This window comes from Empidonax traillii, unplaced genomic scaffold (genome assembly GCF_003031625.1).
Source record: "Empidonax traillii isolate 1590-97213 ecotype Southwest subspecies unplaced genomic scaffold, ASM303162v1 scaffold146:size911690, whole genome shotgun sequence".
Classification (NCBI taxonomy): Eukaryota; Metazoa; Chordata; class Aves; order Passeriformes; family Tyrannidae; genus Empidonax; species Empidonax traillii.
The window spans coordinates 135,305-158,621 of record NW_020955339.1 but is presented as its reverse complement, the minus strand read 5'-3'; the positions used below and the strand labels follow the sequence as shown (position 1 = coordinate 158,621).

The 23,317-nt window shown below is 42.8% G+C and overlaps 3 protein-coding genes across 9 annotated transcripts in view; 2 read left to right on the top strand and 1 right to left on the bottom strand.

Moving 5' to 3' along the window:
* RAB30 (RAB30, member RAS oncogene family) overlaps nt 1–1,964 on the top strand; it is a 41,265-nt gene extending 39,301 nt beyond the window's left edge. For all 5 annotated transcript variants that reach the window (XM_027884462.1, XM_027884460.1, XM_027884461.1 and 2 more), the window contains one exon: nt 980–1,964. In XM_027884462.1, coding sequence (XP_027740263.1) covers nt 980–1,230 — 251 coding nt within the window. In that variant the 3' untranslated portion in view covers nt 1,231–1,964. The remainder of the gene's footprint in view (nt 1–979) is intronic.
* Nucleotides 1,965–14,088: 12,124 nt separating this feature from the next.
* DDIAS (DNA damage induced apoptosis suppressor) lies at nt 14,089–21,994 on the bottom strand. Of its 2 annotated transcripts, none has more exons than XM_027884472.1 (5): nt 21,792–21,994; nt 20,936–21,064; nt 19,791–19,952; nt 18,640–18,757; nt 14,089–16,868 (listed from the first exon to the last, which is right to left on the bottom strand). In XM_027884472.1, the coding sequence occupies exons 2-5, from the start codon at nt 21,046–21,048 to the stop codon at nt 14,319–14,321; spliced, it is 2,943 nt and encodes a 980-aa protein (XP_027740273.1). In that variant the 5' UTR covers nt 21,049–21,064; nt 21,792–21,994; the 3' UTR covers nt 14,089–14,318. The 2 variants fall into 2 exon arrangements, with proteins under 2 accessions (XP_027740273.1, XP_027740272.1); XM_027884471.1 differs by having other exon boundaries at nt 21,798–21,994.
* Nucleotides 21,995–22,484: 490 nt separating this feature from the next.
* PRCP (prolylcarboxypeptidase) overlaps nt 22,485–23,317 on the top strand; it is a 40,548-nt gene continuing 39,715 nt past the window's right edge. Inside the window, exon 1 of one of the 2 annotated variants that reach the window (XM_027884474.1) lies at nt 22,485–22,659. In XM_027884474.1, coding sequence (XP_027740275.1) covers nt 22,534–22,659 — 126 coding nt within the window. In that variant the 5' untranslated portion in view covers nt 22,485–22,533. The remainder of the gene's footprint in view (nt 22,660–23,317) is intronic. The other variant, XM_027884473.1, reaches the window with a different exon arrangement.

Sequence of the window (23,317 nt, the reverse complement as noted above, 5' to 3'; positions counted from 1 at the left end):
ATATGAAACATATTTTAGTCATAATTCACGTGCTGAATATGGTGACACGCATAAATCGCTTGTGTTGAGTAGTAATCTGTTTAGAAAGGTAACTTCATTGTATGCAGTGGGTCCAAGAGACTGCGTTTTGGGAAAGAAGGAGGTCTCAAATGAGAGGAGGGCAATGAAACAAGGCTTGCTAGTGGAAACACCATCTTTTCCTCCCACTAGTTCCCACAAAATTGCTGGTAGGAGTGAGGCCAGGAGATGTTTCCTCCTGAACCTGCTGAGTCTGTGGACACAGCTGCCTGTTATTGCAAGCCCTAGTCTGTTATCTTCATTGTAAGATTAATTTATGGCAGAAACATCATGTTTGAAGTGAAGTGACCAGTAATAGTGGATAATCATATCAGATACTTGCTTGAGGCTGTAATCAACTCTCTGCTCAACTGATCTCTCTGAAGCAGAGGGTTGGTTTCTTGCCTCACCTCCCTCTATAAGCGCCCCCCAAGCTTGTCCCTCTTCCAGCCTCCACAGCCAAATCCTATATGGGAATATTGAAATAAAAAAGCTGTCTTCCATGCAGGGCTTTTTTTAAAAGCTTGTAACATGATAAATATCACATTTAGTGTCTCATATGCTATAATTGACATTTTAAGTGCTCCTCAGAGCAAGGACAGGAGAACTTTCAATAGATATTAAAATGGAAATCCTTTTATGTTAGTTGATAGCAGCAAACAGATGCACTGGTGCTAAATTAAAGCAAACTGACTTGGATGTTTACAAGGCATATTTTATTAAATGCCCTGATATTAAATGAACTTGAGTGTATTGGGGAATCTGTTATTTGGAGGGGAGAGCAAGCACTAAGAGTTACATATCAAAACCACTCTCCATAGATATATCCAGTAACAAACTCTTGTTTATTCCTTTTAAACCTCAGTTTCTCTTGGTTTTGAAGTCAAACTAATTCCTTTTCTAAAATATTTTATCAATGCAGGTAATAAGATTGATTTAGCTGATAAGAGGGAGGTCTCCCAGCAAAGAGCTGCAGAATTTTCCGAAGCACAGGACATGTACTATCTGGAAACATCAGCAAAAGAATCGGATAATGTGGAAAAACTTTTCCTGGACTTGGCCTGCCGGTTGATCAGCGAGGCACGACAGAACACCCTTGTGAACAATGTCTCATCCCCCTTACCAGGAGAGGGGAAAAGTATCAGCTACTTGACTTGCTGTAATTTTAATTAAAGAGCTGACATGTGGGCCTTGGGCCAAGAGGATTTTTTTTTTTTTTTGGTGGGATTTATCTGCTTGAAAGAATTCCTGCCAATCTGACCCATGTGACTTACCCTGAGTCAGGTTGCATTCCTGAAAACATGGCAGGCTGATGGCTCCAACTGCATGGCAAGGTAGCAGGGTTTAAATTTCATTTTTCTCGAAGTCTATGGAGCAGGTCAGGAAAGGAGGAGTTGCACAAGTCCTTCATGTAATTCAGAACATGAGCTGTTTTGTTTCCTTCTATGGGAGAGTAGACCAGCCTCTCTTGAAGACATTGAAGAGATCAAAATCAAAATCTGTCTTACAGAACAATGTGTTTGATCCTTTTTAAAGTTAAAAGAAGTAAGAAAAACCCCAGCAATTAATGCTGACTTTGGACTACACTGGCAATCTTCCGGGCTGTCAGTGAGTGAGCTCTTAGGACATGTACATAACGTCTGCCCGTCTGTCTTCATGCAGGACTCTGGTGTTTGAAATAGTGTTATGTCTCTCATCTACAGGCACTTTCATGAACGTGGGGAAAAAAAAAGTTACGTATATCAACGTTTTCAAGACTGAAGAAGACACGGACACAGCTCGGTTGCTCCCTTTGGTGCTATCAATTCAGCAAATATTCCATAGACCAAACATAGTCTTACTACATTACTGTTCTCTGAATGTGTAACTTAGACTGGTTAAGAAAAAAACACTAATAAGCACTGTTCGTAACAATAAAAAAATCTCATTACCTCTTTTTCTAGGCCTGAACATAGTGGGAAAGGACTGTGCTCTTCTTTGATATCCAATGTAGAATGAAAAGAGTTTCCAGAAATAAAAATAAATAAATAAATAAACCATTACTCATGTCCTAATGTAAAAAGTTAACCTTAGGAAAGATTATTGGTAAACTTGGAAAGACTGAAGTCTTGTGCACACATGGATTGTGTATAAGGGTTCAAAGAAAGCACAGTTTGAAGTGACGGTCTGCAATATGTCCAGCTTAAAAATAAAGCTTGTAGATACAGTTGCTGTTGAAAGGCAAGCGTACAGTTTTATGGAGGGTTTTTTTTTGTTTGTTTTTTTGTTTGTTTGTTTGGTTTTTTTTAATGCTAAGTGGAAATAACAATGGGTTGCATCATTCCATGTCTGACCCATCCAGCTCTCACCTTGTGGAACTGCTCTCAAAGATGCTCTTGAAGGTGCCTTCTCGGCATCCAATCTCCCTACTAGAGTAGCTTTCAGGTTCAGGGCTGTAGAGTCATTTTATTTCCTTGATGCTTTGTGCTCTTAATCCCAAACTCCAGTGTATGTGTGACTGTTTAAGCAATTTCTTCTTACAAAATACCTGAAGTCAAAGTACTGTGGAGTTTGTGGTGTTATTCCACTTCTTGCCATCCAAGGCATCGCAAATTTACACGTTGGCATTAAAATGAAATCAGAAGATGGTGAATGCGCACATAATTATATTTAGAAGTTTGACTTCAGTTTAGCCAACTGGGGTAAATCTCTCCTGGCAATTACATGGCTGTCATATGCTACAGTTTAGAGTTTAATAATATTATTTGGCTTTTTACTGAAGATTATAACAGAGCTTCTGTATTGATATAAAAAGCTGCCAGTAAGTACTTCTTGAAAAAAATAACAACAATGACAACAAAAGGCATTTTAAAATGCACTTTTTTTGTTTCCTGGAAAGGCTTCTTTGGGCTTTATCATGTTGTGCCTTTGACACATAATAGGGAGTTGACTCTGTGTCAGAGAGAGGAGGGGAATTGGTGTGTCATATGGCCATTTTTAATATTTTCTTGCTATTTTTAGGCCACTTTTATGACTAGTGGTAAAAAGGAATATGTAGAAGTTGTGGTATGAAGCTTGTTTGTCATTTAGGTAACACTTAGCCAAGAGCTTCTGTAAGTGTGAGGAGATGGGGAACACATCATCTGCTGCTCTGGCCTGGTCCTTTTCAGTCTCTGCACATGTTGTAATCTGGAACATTTAGAAATGTGTGGGATTCGGTGGCTTCTGCTGTGTTGGACACTGTGATACAGCCTGTGCTGAAAGACAATGTCTTTCTTCTTGAGCATTCCCCCCATTGCCAAATGCAACCTCATTTGAGCTTGTGAAGAGCACCCAACTCAGAGAGAGCTACTTCCCCACAGCTCTTAGGTTGTTCCTTATAGCAAGGCTGAGGTTTCTATGTCGGGTAACACTCAAAAATCAATACTATGTGCATTTAATTGGTAGTCGTTTTTGCTCCCCTGATGCTGGACCTGTCAGTGTGTAATTGATAACGAATGGGGCAGGGCTCTTTGATCGAGTTAATCAAGGAGGATGGAGACTGCCCGCTGAAACATCCATGGGTTTCTCAGCCTGGTTTCCAAAAGGATCAAAGCTGGGCAGGTACTCTTCATCCCTGCTGAGTGCCATTATAAATGCATTTTAAAGTGCTCCTTGCATCACTTCTGGAGGTGGAATTCTAATGCGCTAACATGACTGAACAAGCTGAACTGTTAAAATAGCAGAAACTGCTAACTTTATTTTCTTGAATATTTATTTTGAGGTTTCTAGAAGCCTAAATCTCTTTTTCTAGTGCTTTCCTAATCTGTAGGTGACTATTTGGAGACTAGCCTACTAGCAACCCCAAAGCCTTGTTTCTTTTAATTGCTAGCAAATCTTCATGTAAGGACTCAGTCTTCAAACAGTGATGTGCTTTTGGGGTGGCACGGAGTCCTGCAGTTGGCCTAATGTTCTCTGGTCAAACTTGAACTGATTCCTTTCAATGTTTATTCTGTGTACACTTAAAAACTTGAAAGGAAGCAATGGCAGTATGTGGAACGTTTTACAAGGTCATAAGCCAAAGCTGTGGTTTGAGACTCACCTCTTTTGCTGATGTTTGCAAACGCGCCTCTTGTTGAAGAAGTGGTATTTTATTGTAGTAACTCCTTTGCTGGAGTTACTTTTGTACACCTTTAAGTATCTCTGGAGTCCGTACAACCTGCCTTTTCTTGTAGCATTGAGGGCTTATCCTCTCCTCTACAGTGTGATCTACTGCTGAAGGCTTCCCAACTGGAAGAGGAGCTTTATTGACTGCTAATTACAACCTAGTGGTGTGGCATAGTGATCGATAGTGAAAAATGAAAGAACATAAAATAAATACAAATCCCAATTATGTGATAATCAGCTCACCAGCTAAACAGCTTGGTAGATTTTGGAGAGAACTGTCAGTAAAAGTCTTGTGATGCTTGCTGGATCAAGCATCCAAAAGTCATGCAGAATTGACATAATGGGTCCAAATTAGACTGGGCATGTTCTCTACTATCAAGAGAGCCAAGCATTACTTTCATTGTCATTGCTGGATTTTAATGTATTTTCGGGGCTATATATTCACAGCCATGAACTAATCTTAGTTCTGGGTGAATGTTAATTTTTATAGTAGTCCTCTGACAAGACCCTTTCTTGACATTTTTTAGCTCAATGATTATCTCCAAGCAGAAGCCAATATTGGATGATCAACAGGTGTTTGCTTAATCTAGCAAGCCTCTTTGCAGAGATTAGTAAAAACATCTCTGAAAACTGGATGGTCTAAAGTCTGCTTTCCAGTGCAGCCACTGTTTCAGTCAAGCTCATCTTGAGTAAACCAGCAAACATTCTGTGCTTCAGATCACAGGGTGTGAAGTGCTTGCTGGTATTTTGCGTTGGATATTTACACTGAAAGTTTGCTGAGACAAGCCATGACTCCCTTCTATTCCTATTTGTGTTCCCTATGAAAGTGCTAGGAGGAGAAAAAAAAAAAAAAAGCCCTTTAGGTCAAAGAGATAAGATGGAAAAAGTGAAATTATGAACTCTGTAAAGAAGAGGGACACTGGGTGCCTCTTCCTACCTCGAACAATGAAGTCTTGATTTGACCTACAGAGGAGCTGCTTGAGTGTGTGGTTCAGATATCTGTTTGTGCTGAATGCTAAATAAATGGCTTTGTGATCATTATTTAATGAAAACCACACATGACAAATTGTCAGGCAAGATACTTTGTTCTTTGCTGTGGAACACATGAAACAACCCTTAAAATCTGTCAGCCTGCTGGTGCTGTTTGTCTTTTTTTGAAATGGCTGAATTAGTAACAGTTGGCTCCTTCTAGTCTAGGTTTAGCAGTTAATGGCTATTGAATTCCTTCAGCATCAGTAATAACAGCAGCAGACTGAGGTTGACACAGGAGACAGTGATTTGAAAAGGAAAGTCGAAATTAGTGATGCAGAAGCACGGTAGGTGCACACACGTGGGACAACAGGCTTTCCTGAGCTTTTGCTGGCAAGGGATGCAATTAGTTATAGTCAAACCCACTGGGTTTTACCTCGTTCATTATCCCGAAGGACTGCTGTTTGTCCAGCTGCTTTTCCACTTGTCTTCTCTTTTCAGTATGAAGAACTGTCTATAAAACAGGCTGAAATGTTGAGCTGGCATGATTCCTGCAGTTAGAGACTGAATTCAGTTGGAAAATAGGTGAAATTCTCCAGCTGTTAAAATAGGCTGAGCAAACATGCAGGATAGGCTGCCCTTTGGGGACCTGTGGTGCTGTTGGGGTTGGATATGGCTGGAAACACTGTCACAGAAACCCTCTGCTGGCTATGGGGCAGAACAAGTGCTACAGCCCATTGTGCAAGGGGAGGATAACTCTGGGGAGCAGCAAATGCAAAGAGATGATTCTGCTTGCTTAGGACTTTCTCCATCCCATCCACTTTTAAAATTGCATCTATGGATTAGGTTTTGATTGGATTTTCATTAGGGATGCTTTGAAATTGATTATAGTCCGAAATTCTGCATTCTTTTAATATCAAAGCACCCAATATCCTTATGTGGGTGGCTCCTACCAACAAAGTCCTTTCTGAGCTAATTCAGTTAGAAAAAGGTGTTTCTAGAGGAAACTGCGAATTCCCAGTGAGCAACTATGGAAACTCTCTGTCCTTAAATGTCTCTGTAGGTAAGGGCTCACCAGAAAAACCCTGAGGAGACAAAGGAAATACTCTAATCAATTCTAGTAGTGAAAACCTTGTGAAACATGTTATATCAAAATGTTTTCTTCCTCTGCTTATCAACTTTATTTGTGATCTGGACAAATTTGGATTTTGACATCACCCTTTCTCCTTGCCTCAAGTCTGTTCTCTTTTCGCTGTGGCTAATAATTGTTATAGTTACTGTTCACAAACAGCAAAGGATCACCATGATGAGTGGTGGGGAAACACTAAGTTTGATTTCTTACAAGAAAATAGTGCATCGTAAGCAAAGCAGCCTAAACTAAACTGATCATGTCTTTGAAATGCAATCATCCACTTGAGCTGTACTTAAATGTACTGTGTTACTGGTCTCCCATCTGCCTCAGTTTAGGATTTATCTTGGCTAGGAAAGACAACAGGGTAATCATGCTGACCATGATGCAAGGCTCCCCAAGTAGCCCACTGCCTTGCTCTGACTTACCTCACTAATCACCACCTCACTCTGCTGACCCAAAGTCACCTTTGTTGTCCTGTACTGTATCCAGCTGGGGTAGATCACTGGCTGTCATCACTCGTGGATGCCATCACACCCTTTCCCCTCAAGTGAATGAGCTGTAACTGAAACCAGAAGTAAAAACTATGCCATGTGAATTGAGGATGTTTGTTTCTTTCCAAGTGGGAGCCACAGATCCAGAAAGAAAGCCTAATCTCTAAAACTTGCTCCTCCAAATACGATCAACAAGTAACTGAGGAAAGATAACTCAGATACAGCAGAAATGAAATGGCAATGAGTAATTTAGGCTGTAAATGTCAGTGAAAAATTAGACTGGTTTTAAGAGCATAGTCAGGGTTAACAGCTCAATTCCTCTGTTTGGATAAACAGGAGCTGGCTTTAAAATACTCAGAGATTGTCTCTTTTCACATTAATAACTTGCAATTAGCACTTTGCGGATGTGACCACATTTGTTGAACCAGTTATCCTTTTCCAGTAAGCTTGGAAGGTAATTTTAGCTCTGGTTAGTACTACAATTAAGAAGCAGATGCCACCTTTACATTTGCACCCTTGCTTTTTCCTCTACTGCTTATCTTTGGATAACATTTCCAAGGACATGCACTTATGAGTATATTGTGATGGTGTCCCTGCTGAGCACCTTCTGAAGTCCAGTTCCCTGGTCCACAGGGAAAAATGACATGGCCAAAACCTGTGTTGGTCATGGTTTTAGCTGGGCACGGTTCCCTGGGGCCTAGGGGATGTTAGAAGTGCTCTTATGCCTTCACAGGCAGCAGTCAAAGGCTCTGGTGTGTCTGGTGTCATGAGAATGCAAACCTTGGCACTCTTCAAAGCTTTATTCCTCTAGTACCTCTCGTCAGTGACTGTTCTTTTGCAATACTGTTCATGCCTCAAGCACTGGAGGAGGGGAGTCTCAGACTGGATTGCATGAACCACTGGCTCTCTCTCCTGCTTTAGGTAGAAGGAAGAGCATCAGTGGCTCATCTTCTGTGCCACCTTGAGCTTCTTGCTAAGGACATAAAGTTAATAATTCAGTAAGCCCTTTCCAGCTAGGGCACCCTGTAAGGAGTGTTACCCTTTTTATGGGACCAGTGCAAGAGATTCAGATGTTAAGAATCGGCGGGGAGGGATTGGTACTCACTCAGCGAGTTGATCTCCAGTGAGCAGGTGGATGCTGTTCTCCATCCGGTGAGACTTGTGGCTGCATGGAGAAGAGTCATTCTGAGCTGTCAGGGGGCAGGGGTGTGAAAATCTCTGAGGGGCTGGGTTGCATCACTGGCATGAGCTTTAGTAAATGTAGTGTCCACAGTGTCCCCCAGCAGCCAAGTCTTTACAGAGGAGCAGGCAGAGGAGAAGAATGCTGGTTTTGCATTTTAATGGAGTGAGAATAAAATACTTGGTTTGTGGTGGGGAGAGCTGACACGATTTCAGGCACTGCAATTGCCTCAACTCCTGCAGACTGTTTGGAAGAAAGGGTTGCCACTCACCCCCACATACAGCCAGCACTGAAGGGGAAAAACTTCTGAAGCCAACATTTTAGTGGAGAAAAGGCTGTGTAATGAGAGTGTGGAGCAAGCCCAGTGCTTGTTGCTATGCTGATTTGGAGTGACAAGTATATCTCTGGATATTAGGGAAGTAGTTTAAAATATGCCATGGTTTTTAGCATAATAAGATGCACTACAGATATGCCACATCCATTTTATTCTCCACAGCTGTTTACAAAAGGAAAAAAAAACAACAACCAAACAAAACCCACGAGATTGGAGCAGCTGCAGTCACTCAGCTGTCAATATGGGACACAGCTCTTTCTGCTTTTCTATTTCCACTTCACTCTGTTCTGCTGCACATATTTGGCTGTTCTGTGAATTTGCAGATCATGAGATTTTTTTTCAAACTGCCTTTGATCTATACAGAAAGACTCACCCAGCTCTCATTTGAATTCATTAATACTTTGAGTAGGCATTTTAATTTTATGTTTACTGGCTTGTTTCCCTTTGTAATGTTATCTAACTGACAAGTTTGTCATGCTCTGCATTACCTTTAGGTTTTTGAATCTAAAATATTTCCTCTTTGCTGAAAGCTATGATAATTTCTAGAGATGCTACAAAGGCATCTTCATTTCCTCAGGAGAAAACCTGAATTACCCTCAGCTTTGATTACTATCAAATCAACACTGAAGCACGTAATTTTTTTTACAACATGAACAAAGTATGTTTTATACCATCAACTGTAGTTTGAATTGTACTTTAAAAATCTGCTTAAGCACTAACAGCAGCATTTTGTTTGCAATTTCCATGCCAGGGAAGTCATGGCATTGAAGGAATTTCCTGGGTTGGAGTTTTTCCCACAAAGCTCTGCTGTCTTTTCCCAACAATTGTGAATTTAGCACAATGTACAGAATTTCATCAAGAATCCTGATTCTTAAATATGTGGCCAGAAGGATGTGAGGGAATGTGTTTCTTATTGATCAAGCACAACCATTTCAGTGGAAAAAATGCACTACAGCTGGTCAGACCATTGATCTCGCTGCTGGGGTAGTGCTGTCTTTGGGGAGGGCATAGGTGTTAGCAAATCAACAAACTGTGAATCATTGACTGTCAAAAGCATTTGGCTTGTCTCTTTCAGTTTTTGTGGTCAAGTGTGGTACAGTGGGCTTGAGAAAGGAATGTATTTTGGACGACCAGGATGATGAATGTATGACGCTTCATGTTTATTTGTGATGTCCTTTTTTATACTTAGAAATTGCTTACATGTGTATCTGTATGTAAATAAATATTTAATCCTTTCCACTTGGTGTTTAAAGTGTTTGATTTGTTTGGTTTTTGATTTGAACAGCAAAGCAAAGTTGCCTTAAATACAGGCATTCACTTGACATGATGTAACATCAGACCAACAAATGCATGGCTGCTAAGGGTTTTCTGCTTGGGTTGAGCATGCCAAGGCTCTTGCAGCATTGCCACCTCACAAGAAGAGCAGATGTAGAGCTGCTGCCCATAGGAATGATGTCACTTTTCACTAGAAAAAAATTAATATTTAAAGCGGGAGAGATCATAGCGGTTTGAAACGCCAAAGAAATGCCGATATCAGTCACTAGAGGGTGATCTTCGACAGAGGCATCATCCACTCACTGTCGTTGCAAACCTGTAGCATGGTAAACTCTTGTCCTAAGCACAGTGTTAGGTTTGTGTTGGATAAAGACAATGACTGGATGTTTCAGTTGTCTTTTATTCTTTGTCCCAGTGACTTTTTTCTCTTCAGTCTTCAACTTGCTCTTTTCATGCCCATTGAATTCCATTGGTGTTCCCCAATGACCTTCCTTCCTGAAGGCCTAGAATCCTTTTGGACAAGATCTCCCATTTTAAGCCTTTAATCTTTTGATAAATAGTTATAAAATCTGTGCTCTGACTCATTTTGGGAATCAGGTTTCCTCCCCTGTGCTGTGTTCCACTTCAAAGATGACTTGTGCTAACACTTATGCTGAGAAACAAACTGTGAAGCTTGAAGACACCATGTGTCTTTTACTGCCTCTTCCACTGACCTTGAAGCTCCTTCCTTGGTCAGTGCCTGACATGAGTGCTGGACCATCTGCTCTGTGTTCCCCAGGAAGCTGGCAATCTGAGGCAGTGAGAGAACAGAGAGATATTTGATAGTGAAAAGATATAGTGAAAAGTCCCTGCATGCTTCTGGGTAGGAACTAGACAAAGGAAGGAGAAGGAAATATCCTTAAAACTCAGACAGCTCGGGAGGTGAGTAGAGGGATGGAGTGTGGGGGTGAAGGCTGGAGAAGGCAGACTAAGGGGAAAGTAAAGGGTAGGTGAAGAGAAGCAGCCCTTCCTTGCAAGGAGCCTGTAACCAGCGTGATGTGCAACTTTCTTGTTCATCAGTTGTAGCAGCAAGGGCCAGCATGTGCCAGGCTTTGCTGTGGGTAAAAGGATTGTGAGCACACAAAGGCTCCCTGCAAAAAGCAAACAAGCTGCCCAGGGAAAAAAAAGCAAGGCTGACAGACTACAGGAGAAAAACCAAGAGAGCTTTTACTGCCTCTCTTCTAATCTCTCTTGGTCAATCTCCCTACCGAGCACATGAGGAGCCCTGCCCAGAAGATGTCACCTTGCTGACAGAGGCCTGTCACACAACAGTACTTTTTGCTCTCACTCTGTGTGCAGTCTTGCACAAAGCACTGGAGATCTGAGTGCCCTGCATTAATTTCAATGGTATGCCACAGAAAGTCCTACCTAATTTAAAGTCTAGTCTTGATTTATGGATTTCTATGCAGAGGGATTCAATCACAAACCCAGTATGCATTTTCAGGAGCTTTATTACCTTCAGAATTAAACATGCTGAGCTCTAGTCTTTTTGTACAAGCTTATAATTATTATCATATCTGCCTGCACCAAAGCTATCACTTACCATAGGATGTGAATGAATTGTCTGCTGAGTAAAATCACTCATACTGGACCAAACATTTCATGTCAAGATGCTGTCAGGTATATGATGTAGAAGCTCTGGCAGTGTTTCATAGCTGCATCAAGTCTCTGGCGTATCACTTGGATCAGGCCTAACCACTGTGATAAAGTGGGTGTCTGTCTAGTTCATCATAAGGGAGTGCTTAGAGAGCCAAGGATAACTGCAGTCTCCTGCTATGTGCTGTACTAGAAACAACTAGTTTTCAAGTTTTATGATGTCTTAAAACCTTTTCTGTATTGCCTTCCCTATGCTCAGTGATTTGGGTATGAGTAATGTTGCCTTTCCCTTTATTTTTTCTACAAAAGCTATAAATGCAGATTTACCATTTCCAGGCAGGCAACATTTTTTACTCCTTTTCCACTTGCCCCAAGGATTCATCAAGTAGGATTTTTTTTGCAATAAATAAAATCTTTTCAACAGGCATAGCACTGGTAAATGAAGGTGCAGGTGAGCCCTGCACTATCCTGACTGAAGCAACCACAGTGCAGGTCTGGTGTACTTGATTTGCTGTCAAATGCAGGGCTAAAGCTCTGTTGGGCAATACATCAACAGTTTGCAAAGTCCATATGGCTTCTGCTGTTACCCTCACGTCCCTTTGGCTGTGCCAAGAAGCCTTGCATATGGAGCTGTGTGTCCCTTATGGTGCAGCAGTGCTGTGTTGGGCAGCAGTGGGTCACTGGCGCCGCACTTAACTAGTGACTCCATTAGCAAGCATGATGCTTGTGGTTACTTTGGTCAGAGAATCACAGAATGGTGTGGGTTGAAAGGGATCTTATAGATCTTGTTCCAACCACCCCTGCCATAGGCAGGGACACCTTCTACTAGACCAGGTTGCTCAGAGCCCCATCCAGCCAGGCTTTGAACACTGCCAGGGATGGGGCAACCACAAACTTCTTTGGGCAACCTTTGCCAGTGTCTCACCATCCTCACAGTGAAGGATTTCTTCTGCCTATCTAAAGTAAATTTCCCCTCAGTTAAAAACATTATCAATTTAACAATTAAACATCATCAAACTGTGATGTCTAATTCTGCTCCTTTTTGCCTCTTTCTTTGCCATAACTAGATTTTCCTTTCTCTTTTATTTATGTTTAACGTTCAGGGATTGTGGGGATCTAGGCTTGGACTCACAAGAAGAAATCTTGAGCCTCTTTCCACTGCCATCTGCTGTTGGAGCATCCTTAAAAACCAGGAAGAACTTCTAGGGTGTGCTTGAGTAACTTGCTGGGTAGGGGAGCAAAAAGATGGTAATTTAGGGTCTCCAGAGCTGGGCTCCCTATTCTAATGTCAGGCAAGTCTTTGTAACCTGTGCCTACCTTTCCTCAAACATAAGTAGTGAAAAAACTCAAAGCAACAAACCAATGCTGAGTTGAAAAAGCTTCTTTGTAAAAGCTTCTTTGTAAAGGGAATTTACCTGTGCAGACTTGCTGCTTGCTGTTTCTTTGGTCAGCCTGCAGTCTGAGCACACCCATACCCCTGTAGGAGAGGCTGTACCTCATTTATACCCTGGTCAGCTGCAGAAGCAGCTTGTTTGATTTCAAATACTCTTCTCCTTCCCATCCGTCAAAGGGAAATGCATTTGATTAGAAGGTGCAGAACCTAGGGTAGAGACTGAGAAACTAAAAAGGTTTACCTGTATGCTTTGTAATGGTGATCCATGTTAAAAATAGTGGGTAAGGGACAAGCTGGCAAGACTAAATGCCCTCACACTTCCCCAAGTTTCCTGAAATTATTGAGCAGGTACATAATTATTTTGTAGAAGAGATATGAAGGCACACAAAGATTACTGCTAAAAGTCCAAAGGTGTTTTTTTCCATCCATCCCAAACATGGTTTCTGTTGGCTGCCTTAGCAAGGTCCTGCCTGAACTCCATGGTCTGTGTGGATGCCCCACTGAGGTACCCATCGTGAGACTAGGGGACTGTGAGGTTAGAGAAGCCTTTCAGTCACACATGAAACCCTTCTAGCCCTGAATCCAACGATGATCAGCAACACATAGTGAGTAAAATACACAGGAACAAGATGAACACAAAATGATACATTCCTACAATACTCTTCTAACTTCCAGCAACATCTGCCTCTCGGGTTTTCTAAGGCAGAAGTGTTGTCTTTATAACCTGAAAGTGCTTTAGATACTAGTATTGATACAATTTGTTCCTTGCACGCTGAGACACAAAACTCTTCTGAGCAAACACTGAGTCTGGGGCTTAAGTAGGTGCAACAGAAATGATGTGAGGCCTCAAACACAGGAATGCAAAATGTCCACCTTGCAGCTGAGAATTAACCAAATAATCCCTCCCTGTCACCAGTCACAATGTAAATGGTGCACATTCATTTTATGCCTCAAACTAAAAAAACAAAAAGTCGCAGCAGGTACTTTTAGGTCTGCAAAGACACCCATTCACAACAAAATGCCAGTTTTTCCTGTGCTACCAGATTCCCACACCCTTCTGTAGGACCTGACTTACAAGCTTGCAGCAACAGATCCAAGATTCTCTGTTCAATGTCCTAAATGCAGCTGTTTTGGGTGAGGGACATGGAAGACCCCAAAGCAAGGGAGAGGAAAGACACTGCCAGGAATCTAGGAGTCTTTAACTTGAAAAAGCCTACAGAGAAACTGGGAGCTGCTACCAACCTCTCAGGATGGTGCCTCCCCCCAACTCAAGGCTGTCACAGGATCCAAATGGGCTCAAAGACAAGGCACCCATACGGCATTTGAAATCTTTTGATGAAAACTTGGCCTTTCTCCACAGAGTCTCATCAGGTAATAAGCTGGAGTGGACATGGACTCCAGGGCAGCTCTTGTGATGAAAAGACAGCAACACAACATTAATTAAAACACTCCACTTTCCCTGCACTCGATAAAGTGAGATCTATTCAATACTCATACATTTACAAAAGTTTTTATTGCACATCCTAGAGTTAATTTATAATAAAATAAAATAACTGCAAGCTTTGATTTTCCCCATCTCTGTGGTACAAATGTCTGTAACTCATCTTAGCAAGAGATATGCCAATAGGTGTATAAACAATTTAGATCTTAAAAGCTCTTCTGCTGGATCCTTCCCAGAAGTTAAACAAAAATAATTAAAAAGAACACAGCATTGAAATATGTTTTTTCTAGTATTTTTGCTTATCGGAAAAAGGGGTCCGTGCTTGGAAGAACAACTCAGGAGACCAGCCAGTTGGCCTTTCCAATATACCCCCTGAATAATTTCCACTTGAAAGGCGATTTTTGCATTCTGAAGGGGAACAAGTTTTCAGGACTGTATCTTTTAAAAACAAGGTGTTGGTGACACCTGCAGATAAAGGAGTTCGTAGAATCCTGGCTTTACCCCCAGGGCTTAATCTCTCATTTTGAACAAGATTTTCACAATCTTTGCTGTTCTCTCTGCTTTCAGGAACAGGGTCCTTGCCAGTGTGCCCACAGGTGAATTGCAAGTCAGTAGCCCAGCTAACTGTTCCTAAATTTAAAGGCACAGCTGGATTATGCCTTTTGTTTGAAGAGGGAGAGATCCACTCCTCAAATTTGGCAGGCAGTTGGCTGTTAAGGAACTGCTGTGAAGCAGAGCTACTACTTTCTTTGTCTTTCCTGCTACTTGGCCTCCCACGTTTCACTAAGTTGCCCGTAAGCTGCTGCAGCAGAGTGTTTTGAAAGGAAGACCTAGATCGCTTGCATTTGGAATGGACTTTAGTGGGATTTTTAGGGGTGAAGACGGTGACAAGAGAGCTTCTTTCCCCCCCAGGCCACAGTTTCTGTAGAGGTTTTGTCACAGGAGTCGACTGTGAATAAGGAACAAAGTCTTGAGCACTAACGGAACTGCATTCTGAGTCACGAAAGGAGTAACCTATGGGTGTACTGTGCTTACTAAAAGCACAAGGGGACCTGTGTAGGGATGAGCTCAGTTTTGAACTGTTACAAGGAACACCTCCAGGATAAAGCACCAGTTCAGGAGCTGTGACCTTCTCTATCAAATTATCTTCCTGTATTAAAGAATTACATGATTTATTTAGGAATTCCACAGGTTTTGATACCTCTCCTGCACTTGCATCAAAGAGATCAGCAGAAGCATTGTAGCTGCTTTCAGGGAAGATGCTGTTCCACTGCGATTCCTGCCTTCTAACACTTTTGAAGGTATTATCTGATAGTTTTGTCAATGGTTTTAATTCTCTTTTATACATCCTTCTTGTATTGTGGGGAGTTGGCGGATCAGAGTCCCAGGCTCCTGCGAATGTAAGTGCTGCTTTTTGGCTTGGTGTAGCAGAATAATTTTCTTTATTTTCACAAGCAGCAAAACAGCTATCATGTGCAGAATGCACAGAGGTAGCTGCCTTGCTCCTTTTTAAACAGGAGGTTTCTCCACACAGACTAACAAAAGACCGAGATGGATTTGAAGTGTCACTGTTTGCTTCTTTGGACTGCACACATCTGCTCTCAGAAACAGAAGGCTCTGATGTAACTGGTGAGGACAGTGACACAAGAGGCAGATGAGGATTAGATATAAAGCAAGGTGACCCACATTCCTTGATGGTTGAAGATAAAACACCAGGGGAAGACTCACACTGTGACACCTCATCACTTGGAGGATTTGCATTCGACTGAAGACAAGCCAAAAGTGTGTTCTCCCAACTATCCCAACTATCGTTCTCTGCTGGTGGCAAGAACCTCCCCGAGATGCTCCCTGGCAAATCACCAGCCACTGGGGTTTGCCTGGGACATGATTTGTTAAGATTAGGACTCAACTTTCTACATTCAAAAAGGGTGTATTTGCCGACATCAAGTCTGGGTGATGTTACAACATCCCTGTCATCTTCAATTCTGGCTAACAAATCATTTAGGCTTTCCGAGAATGGGAGCTCTTCCCAAAGCATAGAGTTCACCTGAGACACTCCAGCTATGGTTACGTGATTAGGAGCTGAGGCACCTCTCTTGTAAACAAGGGAGTTGTGGAAGTTTTCTGGGTAACAATAATTTCTACTGTTAGTCTTCGGGCAAATGTGTTTTACCTCAGATTCCAAGGGATGTTGTAACAACCTGGAACTGTTTCCTCGTGAACATTCACTCCGTGGAGAGGATACCCTCTCCAATTTACCAGTTACAGCGATACTGTCAATCTGACTAAACTGAGAACTTAATTCATCATCCTTCTCTTTATCTCCTTCCTTCACAGAAGAGCTGCAAAGCTGTGAATCCCAAGGAGTTTGATTGCTGAGGCTTACACTGCATGATTCTGCAGAGAAAGGCCTCGCCTCTTCTTCATGCTGTTCACTCACCAGCTTTCCCACTTCCAGAGTGGGAAAGTCTTCCGCTGTTACCCAAGCAACAGATGAAGTCAGGCTGAAGGATTGTTGCCAGGACCCTACAAAACTTTCTCTGCCACTAGACTGAGCAAAACAGGAGTTTCTGTCCAGGCTAAACAAGCTGCTGAACTCACTGAGAGGTTCATCCATTGGAGCTGATGATGCATCAGGTAAATATGAGCTGTTATTACCGCTCCTGAGTTTTGCCAGGAGGCGATCTAAGTAGCTGAGAACAGTAAAGCCAGTAACAGCAGCATTTGGCAGGAAGATCTGGCAAGCTGTAAGGTTTTTCGTACTTGTATTAGCTCTGGAACAGTTTTGCAAGATGCTGCTGGCAGCAGAACACCCTCCATCTTCCCTTGCACAAGTCTGGGGAGAAAAGAAAACAAAAAAACCCAACCAACTTAGAAAAAAAAAATTAACATGTCTTTTAAGTCAGGTTTAAATTTAGGTCTCACTTTTTCTCAGGATCTGCAGGGAAGAGAATACAAAACAGTCTGTCACACAAAGCAGTCCCTGGGAAATAAGCACTGGCAAGGGCTATTAAGGACATCCCAGTGAGAGGTTCTTTGCTTGTTGCAATTACACAAAGTTTTGGAGCCGGAAAAACAACCAAGAATTCTAAGAAAGGACTTCACAGAAAATTTTTTCCTCCCTTTTAGGGTACTGGATGCTTCCGGGCTCCCTCCAGTGCAGTTCAGTGCCAATGGCTCACTGCCTCAGGCCAGTGCTTTTATCCAGGAGGCACTGGGCAGCACTTGAAGCAAAGCACTTTGGTGCCAGCTACTTGACTTGGCAGCTCAGCTATCAAAGCCAGCATGATATCTTCTATGCACTACCCCCATGAAAGGGAAATAAGCTACAACCTTTATCTTCTCAGATTTTTGTGGAGAGTAGTGTTTCAGACGATCTTCAGCTCAAATACTTTATAAAACCTGCTTCTCTCTATGCAGAAACTACAGGTGGAAAATTACACTTAAAGCAGAGGGAATTATCCAATATTTTAAATGGATAGACCCTTTCTCATCTACCACTCAAGGTCTGGCAAAGTCAGAGGCCAAAAAGCAAATATAGTTATCTCCAACAACTCTCCTCCTCCCTGTGTAAGGGTTGAGGCTGAAGGCGGTTGGCCCAGGACAACACCCTTCTAAGGCAAGTCTTAAAAAAGTTTGGTAATCTGATTCTGAATTTTATCTGAGAGGGTACAAGTGTAGGCACAGCTGAACACAACTACACAGAAATGTCTATAAACAAGGGCTGAGCAAACGGTCTTTGAATGTGTGTTCAGCCCCTGTGTGTGCAGCAGCAGTCATTTCCTGTGGCTCTTGGCACGTAGGATTTGTAAAGGCATCAGGCCCAGAGAGACCTGGTGAAGAGTTTCAGGCAAGTAAAGTTAATCCATTAAGTTCTCCAACTTCCACTAATTAAGATGCTGTGCATTAGGAAAATCTAAGCTCAGATACAAATCTCACAATACCTGCGGGAGAGGAAAAACCCCTGCCAGGTAGGATTTAGTTGACAGACTTCAAAATATGAATGACTCACACAAGCACCACTTGAAGAGAACTCAGAAGACTGTTTCTATGGAAGGATTACTAAGAACTAATATTTCAAAGTCTGTTAAATACATAAAAGAGTCACAGATGCAGATGTTGAACAGCTGTACTTTATCAACAATTTGAAACATGCTCTTAAATCCAAAAACATTAAAATAGCACAGGGGGATGTGTTTCTCCTTACATTTCAGACATCAGGAGACTGTGTGGCATGGGAAAGGTAGGGCAGAGCTTGGAAAGACAGTCTTGTTTCTTGCTTGAACCGTACATGGGTTTTTACAGACTCCAAGCTGTTACTGATATGCACAGGAGCTGGCACTGCTCGGGCTCTCTGAAAAGCACCCTGACAAGCTGTCAAGCTGACTACTGCCATTCAATATGACTTTTGGATGTGACTCATCTAAAATAACACAGGAGTCTTGGAAAAAAGAAGCAGAATCCTTCTCATGTCCTAGCCTTAAATTTTCTCAAATTCCCAAGAGATGTTGTACATGATGCATTGATAACTCAGTCTATACCCCTTATTGGCTACAAAACCTGGTGAAAAAAACTCATTAAAAGAGAGTAACGTGGATTAAAATTACCTTCAATCCAAATATAAATTTTTTTCCAATGAAACAGGTTTCCACTGCTTGAACTAACGCTCTTGTAGATGCCTCTGCATTTGTTTCTCCTGAGAGCTGATTGAAGTCTTGAACATACCTTGAGTAAAAACATGCAGAAGTATTGGACTTATGCTGCATTTTAGCTGTACTATAGTGCTAAAGCGAACACACGTTAAGGAGAAAATTTTGTGGTAGTTTAAACTAAACACAGAATGAAAAGAGGAACATATGAATTCAACTGCTTAGTTCACTCATTTTGTTAGTGAAATAGAAGCAAACAAAACAACCACTCTGAGTAGGTTTAACAGACACACAATTTTCAGGTGTTCCCTGCGTGGTTGTGATTTTTTGATGAACACAGTGACTATATAAGGCTGTCAGCATGCTGCTATTGCTTACACATCCCTCCTGCCCAGGCCTTTAGAGCATACCAGTATCTGTACATGGAAATAACTGCTTTTCATGGCTGACAGCAGTACAGCAGTGCAGGGCAGAATGCCTGCCACGAGTATGTTATTAATGCTGCTAATATGGGATTAAAAAAGCACTTATCTTTGAGCCAGTGATAAAACAAGGTATTGAAAAATAACAGGCTAGAGAAAGAAGCAGGCATTGCATCTGAATATTCTACCCCAGCAGTTTCACATTTCAGAAAATGTGAAGCCTATAATGTGGGTTGTCAGGCTCTGAGGACTAACAGGCTTTCTTAGAAATCCCTTCTTCTCTCTAAAGGAAAATCTGGTCATACTGAATAAAGTCACAAGTGCATCCAAACTGTTAAATAAACAAAACTCAGAGGCTCCATCTCAAATAAAGAAGAAAGGACACAAGGAAGAAGCCAAACCAACCAAACTGTGCAGCTCACTTAGCAGGTAGTAGCTGCCTTCAAGAGACAAGTGGGGGATTTATTCTATTACCTAGAAGCAATCCATCTCAAGGTGTAAAGGTTTCAGGGGATAAAAAAATAAAATCAAATTTCAGCATTTTCTCAAGGTGATTGGTACCAAGGAAATGCTGGAACACTTCAGCAGCTTCTTCCCACTCATTTCCTCACCATCTAGTGTCATCCTAATTTTTTTTGGCTGAATAAAAAGCAGTAGCTATATGATCAGACGGAATCTATTCCTTACCTCTGCAGATTTTCTGCGGTGACCCCAAAGAATGGATCTAAGCAACTTCCAAAAACAGTGATGTCAAACAAATCATTCGTGTCAGCAATCTTTAAGGACAATCTATATCTGTAGCTTGCATTTTTAGCTTCACCTGTGCAGCCACATTTTAGACAATTAAACCTGACAAAAGACAGTAATAAGATAAAAAAGATTCAATACATGAACTTCTGTGAATACATGAACTTACCTGCTGGGGTAAGAACTTATCTGCACTATTACTACTATAATGCATCAAATATTCCATTAAAAACTGTAAGATTTTTTTCTTATTCTGTACTTCTTGAGGCATTAATCTTACAAAGACCTCAGAGCAAGGCGTCTGTATCATGACAGAATGCCTCTGGCTTCTTTTATCAACATAATAAATGCAACCCTCTTGTGAAATTGGAGAGTTGGTGGGCTTTGAGTGATTGTTGGGGTGTAACTTTCCATTCCCTGCACTTTCATTTTTCAAGTTTCATTCTGGTTTGGGATTTTTCATCCTGCAGCATTAGTATAAATATCTAGGTTTAAAAAAAAAATAAATCATCAGGACACTGCACTGTTACCTTGTATTTCAGCATTTGAAACAACAGTTATCCCTGCTTTACAAAGTCAGCTCCTTCCATGCACTGCTGACATTCATTGATTTACTGTTCTTCACCCAACACTGTAATTAGAAAGGAAAGCTCACACATTTCTGGACACACAGTCAGTGTAAGAGTCATACAGGACTACCTGGTGTGTTGCACATATATAATGAGATGAAAAAAAAAAATCAAATCAGAATTTCATTTAGAGGGGCTTTCAGTCAATGCTTTCCAACTTAAGAACAGCACGGAGTGACTGGACAGACTGCAGGGGATGCACTTGGAAGCCATTAACACACATCATTTATTCTGCTATACTGTCCTTTGATATTGCATGACTTCTCGGTCTGCAATGATCTCCAAGCTGCTACTGGAATACAAAGCAATTCAAATAGTGATAAGCAACATAAATATCTGAAATCAGCACTTATTTCTAACAGCTGGATTTTCACCAATTTGCTTCAACTTGTGTCCAGCTAACAGAGATTCCCAAGTTAATGGAAAACATTTAAAGATCCCCAAAACAGGACGTACCTCCTAGAATCCAGTATCAGCCTAGATAAGCAGTTTTGACAGGCAGGATAGGTGAAGCAGGAATTCTGGATGGAAATCACAGAGGCAGCCAAAAGTCCCTTCACACTATTCATGTTTTCACAGCATCACCTGAAACAAGTAAGTCCAAATGATTTTAAGAGTTCTCATTTTAGGAGATGTTGATATTAACTGCTTTCACTTGGGTTGCTTGAACACTTTGAAAAGCAGCCCTCGGGAAACAATGACCACTGTTTGAAAAGTAACTTAATTAAGGTAACATCTATTATTACCTTTAATTAACTATTTAAAAAGAAGAAAAAAAAAAAGGATGAAGTTATGTAATAAGAAGGAAGCGTTCATGGCATTGCACACTATTGCAGACATCATACAAATTCTCATTTGTATTTAGGGAATCTTTAGTCTAACTAACCTTGAATGCAGCACTGCAGCAAACCACTTTTTTTTTTTCCTTAATTTAGAGTGAAGTCACAACATGGGGTTAAAACCTTAAATGATTCTACACTTGTAATTCTGCAAACTGGTTTTCAAATCAGAATCAGAGAAACAAACTTTTTTTTTTTTTTTTTTTTAATCGGCACTTTTAAAAGACATCAGAAAAAAACCAAAAACGCACCCCAGAAAGCAGAAAACACTGCAAATATTCCACTGAAATACGGTGGATATAAACCAGCGTGTAAGTGCTCTCGCAGGTTCTGGCAAGGGCCAAGAGACTCAAGATGTACAGCTCTATTCCTTTTCGGAAGAAATACAGAACTCGATTTCTGGACACAAGTTAAGGAGAGGGCAGCACAGACAGATCTATTTTGCTTTAATTTTTTGCAATAAACAACCCAACCCAAACCTTAGCGCCCGGCCGGGGAACCGCGATCCCTCCCGGCACTCTCGCCGCGCTCGCCGCCTCCCAGCAGCCCGGCCCTCCCCACGCCTCCCGCCGGGGCCTGGTGCCCTCTAGCGATCCCGCCACCTCGCTCTCTCCCTGAGGAACAGCAAAACACGAGTGGTTAACATGTTTCACGCCCAGTTTTCACCCCCGCGCCTCCCCGCGCTCACCGAGGGGCTGGATCGGACCGACCCCCTCCGGCGGGGCCGGGACTGCGCTCGGTGCTCCCTGACTCGCCCGGCACTTACGGAAGGGCGGAAGTGTGGGCCGCCGCGGGCCTCCGCTGGGGGCGGGACGACGAGGCGCTCGACCAATCGCGACTCAGCGCGACGGGCAGGGCGGCCGGGCTCGCCCAATCGCAACGCGTGGAGCGGTCAGCGCTCCTCCTCAGAACGCGCGAGGCGCCGAGGTGGGCGGATCGCGCGCCCAGCGCAGCCAATCGCCGTGCCCCTCGCGGGACGCCGCGCGTCCGAAACACCTGTTGAAGCGGGCTCAGCCAACCGCGGACGGGCGCGCGAGCGCATCCCCGACCGGCCGGCCAATCGGAAGGCCCAGCTGCTCAGGGCCCGCCCCCGCACGTGCCGGGCCGGCCCCGCCCCCCGCCGGGTCCCGTTCGGGGCAGCCCCCGGAGCGGGGACGGGGTAAAGCGCTGATCCTTCTCCTTCTTCTCCTCCTTCTCCTCATCCTGCCCGCCGCGATGCTGCGGCTCCTTCTGTCTCTCTCGCTCGTCGGCGCGGCCGGCGCCCTGCCAGCCCCTCCCCGCCTGCGCAGGGGCGCCGCTCCGGCAGCTGGACCATACCTGACGCGCTACCTGAGCCAGCAGGTACCTGGGAACCGGGCGTGGGCGGGAGGGGGTTCTCGTGGGCGTGCGGATGGCATTGTCACTACCACTAGTCTCACCTGAGCCACAGGCGGGACAGGACTACCCACAAGTTTCTGAGTGTAGTAAAACACTGCATTGCTAATTATTTATTAAAAAACCACTCTCAATCCTCAGTCTCTTTGGTAAAATGCTCCAAGCCTTGACTATTCCATTTAAAAGTGCGACTGTTTAAAGTGTTAGGTAGTCTGCTCTCTTGTGTCTGTACACCGTATCCTGGCAGCGGGGTCCGTATCCCAGCCCGTCCTGCACAGCAGGTCGGCAGCGAGGAGCCGGGGGCCGCGGCCGTGCCCTGGTGGCGTTTGCGAACATCAGCTGTGCGATTTATTTTGTTTGCTTTATCACAGAATGCTTCGGGCTGGAAGGGACCTCAAAGACCGTGTAGTTCTAACCCTTCCCCCAACCCTGGGCAGGGACAGCTTCCACTAGATGAAATATGGAAGAGATTTCTGTTACTAACCTGAGCTTTGTCATCCTGTTTGCTCTCAGGACTTATTTGCAAAATCCATAGTGCATGGACAGAGCAGAGGGCTCTGCAACGCTGGTTTAAAGTGTTGGTGTGGTTTCCTTGGGTAAGATTGAAGTCCCGCTTGTTCATAGG